The sequence below is a fragment of the Nicotiana attenuata genome, chromosome 5 (genome assembly GCF_001879085.1).
Source record: "Nicotiana attenuata strain UT chromosome 5, NIATTr2, whole genome shotgun sequence".
Classification (NCBI taxonomy): Eukaryota; Viridiplantae; Streptophyta; class Magnoliopsida; order Solanales; family Solanaceae; genus Nicotiana; species Nicotiana attenuata.
Genome location: NC_031993.1, coordinates 30,589,521 through 30,593,399, shown reverse-complemented (window position 1 = coordinate 30,593,399; position 3,879 = coordinate 30,589,521). Strand labels below are relative to the sequence as shown.

Here is a 3,879-nt window from a genome sequence, read left to right as displayed (position 1 = left end):
CCTTTTAAAACACAGGATCAAATATACTATTACGTACCAATTAGTAAATTTTTCAATGTATGAGTATGTATAATTGATTAAAATCCTAAATTACAATATACGGCTTAGAATATTGAAATTCTCCCCCCACACGTATTGAACCAAGCTTAAAAGTTATACATAGCCCACTTCCGAAATCCTCTCCTCCAATGTATCTGGGCCACACAATAAAGACAGGCATGAAACAAAAGAGGAAACATCACAACAACCAAAAGGTATTTTTCAATTTCATTTGAAGTGGTACTTAAAGAGTTTTGATTCTTTGATTTGCTTTACTTCAAAAGACCCTTTCTTAATTTTTGTGCACATCCATCTTTAGATCAATTCTTGCATGCATGCCTATACAAGGGTTTTTTGAACGTCACCATTTGCCATCATCATAGATTGTAAAAAAAAAAAAAAAATTTTTTTGTTTTTTGCCTAAGCTCTTTTCAAGAATTGTCCTTTTGGCTTGAGAGAATTGAACCTCCTTTTCGATCTTGTAATTAGATGGTACACTTGTTGGAGAAGGCAAAAATCATTCGTCTCAAGACGCACAATGGCAAATACTTGATAGCAAGCAAAGATGAGAAATCTGTACGCCAAAGCCGTGATGGTTCATCAGTAAATGCACTTTGGTCTGTGGAAGTTGTTGATAACCAACATTACCTACGCCTTAAGAGTTGTTATGGCAAGTACTTGACTGCTTCAAATGTTCCATTTCTTCCTAAGGTATTCAAGATTCAAAAAATTAAGTTGGCTACCATACCATTTCATCTGTTATAAAGACCATAATTTTTAAAGACTTAATTATATTATGTTTCAACAGGTCAGTAGAACAAGAAAGGTCATTCAGACTCTGCCCAAAAAATTGTGTTCTGCAACAGAATGGGAGGCTGAACAAGATGGATCGTTATATCAAATTCGCCTAAAGACGCGATATGGCCATTTCCTGAGACCCTTTGGAGGAATACCCCCATGGAGAAACCTTGTCACCCATGATGTTCCCCATAGGAAGAAATCTACTTTGTGGGAAATTGATATTATGGAGACTCATTTGATTCATAGGAGGGTTCAATCTGCTCCGAATTTCCCACAGCTTCCTAAAGCATTCTCTTGTGCTTTTACTGAGCACATATAAACAAATAAGTTGATATATCATCCTAATTTATGGGAGCTTTTCATTTCATTAACCGGAGAATCAATGATTTTCTGATGCCAAAATGTCCGCCTATAGTTCTTTTGTGTATATCCTACGTTTTGATTCTTGTCTTGTCCATGTTATGATTTATAAAAAGAAAAAAAAATAAAAAGAAGATGCATCTGTCTCCTCCTTTCATGAAAGCGGATGTATATTGAAATATACAAACTGTTCCTATAAGATATGTTGTGTCATCATTGTAATAGCATTTGTCTGCAAGAAATTGTGCAAAAAACTAGCTCAAATAACATAGTCAAATATTATCAAGCATATATTTTGAGGTTATAAAAGAAAAACAACATGACTTGATGAAAACCATTTTGCTGGGAAGTGGGAACTTCTACGTATTGATAAATGAAACTATGGAAGCATTTTGGCCTTCAAGCTACATTCTATTTAGTGTTAGTAAACTGTATTTGTAAAATAATTCTGGAGAAAATAAAATAACATATAAATAGAAATATTACGAAACAGAAGTTAATCCGAACCCACTGAATTCACAGTGTTTCAACAAAAATATAAATGAAACAGAAGTTAATCCGAGCCCACTGAATTCACAGAGTTTCCGTAAGGAATTTAACCCCCTCCTAGTACCCAAGGTTGTGGATTATTTCCTCCCAGGATAGAACGAATTACACACTGGTGTACTGGTACTTCAAACCCCAGTGTTTCAGCAAACACAAAGTTCGGTAGCAAATCACACTTACTGTTGCTTTCTTTGAAGATAAAACAATGCAGAAGAAAGGAGGAGAACTCAGAAAATCGTATGGAAAATCTGAGAGAATGGACTTGTATTTATAGCCAATGTTGAGCTCAAAACTCAAGAGGTGCAACTCTTCAGAATGGATGTTTATGTAAAATGGTCATAACATAAATGCCATAACATAAATGGTTATTTATGCAACAATAAACCGGGAATTGAAGAGGAAGGTTAATTTTCAGTTACAAAACCGAAAAACTGAAAATGGATAACGGAAATAAAACGTTTAATATTTCCGTTGGATTTAATATAAATATTCCGTTGGATTTTTGTTAATATTTGCTATTGACAAATAAATTTGGTCCAAAAAAATAATCAATCGATCATTTGACCAAATCCGAAGCCGAAGCCGAAGCCGAGCCGAGCGAGCGACGCCGCGAGGCTTGCCTTCTTCTTAACTCTTTAAGAGCTAGAAGAAGTGCAACTATATATATACCCATCAAAAATGTTTTCCTCTTCCAATATGGGAAAATGTCCCTTTGTCAAGGAGGGAATCTCAAATGAAACTCAAATATTTCATTTTCCCTCCATTTCCCATTCAACCTCTTTTAAGCCTAATTTAGCTTAAAACCTCAACAATCCCCCACATGAATGGAGAGGCTATATCACAGAAATATGCATGAAAAACTGTGTGATTTGCAAGCAAGGATTAATTGCATCTGGATAAGTAGGTTCCCCTTTGAACTTTCCGTAGTGAACTTATGTCGGATATACTCGGTCAATCGGTAGATTTGATATCTTTGAACCGTCGAACTTTAGTGTATACCTAAACAACCATAAGTAACACAACCAACCCTTAACCGTCTTTGGTTCTCATTGTTGTGTTCCTTTCAGGCATGAACACCGCCTGGTTTCATAAGTGCGTAGAGAACTGGCCTTACAAAATTCTCCTTGAAGCGGCTAACACTTCACACTTACATAGGTGATTCCTAAACGTGTCATCCCATAGATACACTATTTGATGTACCCCGTATCAAATTTAGAAATCATTAAAAAGCCTTAATGCTTTATCCTTGGTACTTAACATTGCCTCATCACGAGAATGGACCAAAATTTTAGTTGACAATGTTGAACCGTCATTAATGACTTTGTTTGATCTCCTTGAACCTAGATCTTGGGATCTCCATTCTTCTAGGTAGAGTTACCGCCACAATGACTTGTTCTCGGCCATAGTCCTATTCCCTCGATGATTTCTCAACTACCTCTCTAGTTAGGCCTTTTGTAAGTGAATCCGACACATTATCGCTTGACTTTACATAGTCAATCGTGATAATTCCTCTAGAGAGTAATTGCCTAACGATTTTATGTCTTCGTCGTATATGACGAGATTTACCGTTATACATAATGCTCCCAGCCCTTCCAGTAGCCGCTTAACTATCGCAATGTATGATATTGGTACCAACTGTTTGGGCTAAAATAGAATGTCTTTCAAGAAATCCCGAAGCCATTTAGCTTCTTCACCGGCTTTATCTAAGGCTATGAACTCAGCCTCCATTGTAGAGCGGGCAATACAAGTTTGTTTGGACGACTTCCAAGATATCGCTCCTCCACCAATAGTGAATACATGTCCACTTGTGGACTTCGAATCAGCTGAACCGGTGATCCAATTTGCATCACAGTATCCCTCAATCACCGCAGGATATTTACTGTAGTGCAAAGCAAAGCCCTGGGTATGTTCTAAATATCCCAAAACTCATTTCATTGCCATCCAATGAGATTGACCTGGATTGCTCGTGTATCGACTCAATTTACTTATAGCACAAGCTATATCTGGTCGTGTACAATTCATGATATACATTAAGCATCCCAACACACGAGCATAATCCAATTGTGATATGCTTTGGCCTTTGTTCTTTGCTAATGCAAGATTCACGTCAATTGGAGTCTTTGCAACTTTAAA

At 36.7% G+C, this 3,879-nt stretch overlaps 1 protein-coding gene across 1 annotated transcript; it reads left to right on the top strand.

The window, feature by feature from the left end:
- On the top strand, positions 267-1,477 carry LOC109226345. Its single transcript, XM_019391129.1, has 2 exons — positions 267-750; positions 848-1,477. The coding sequence occupies exons 1-2, from the start codon at positions 529-531 to the stop codon at positions 1,157-1,159; spliced, it is 534 nt and encodes a 177-aa protein (XP_019246674.1). The 5' UTR covers positions 267-528; the 3' UTR covers positions 1,160-1,477.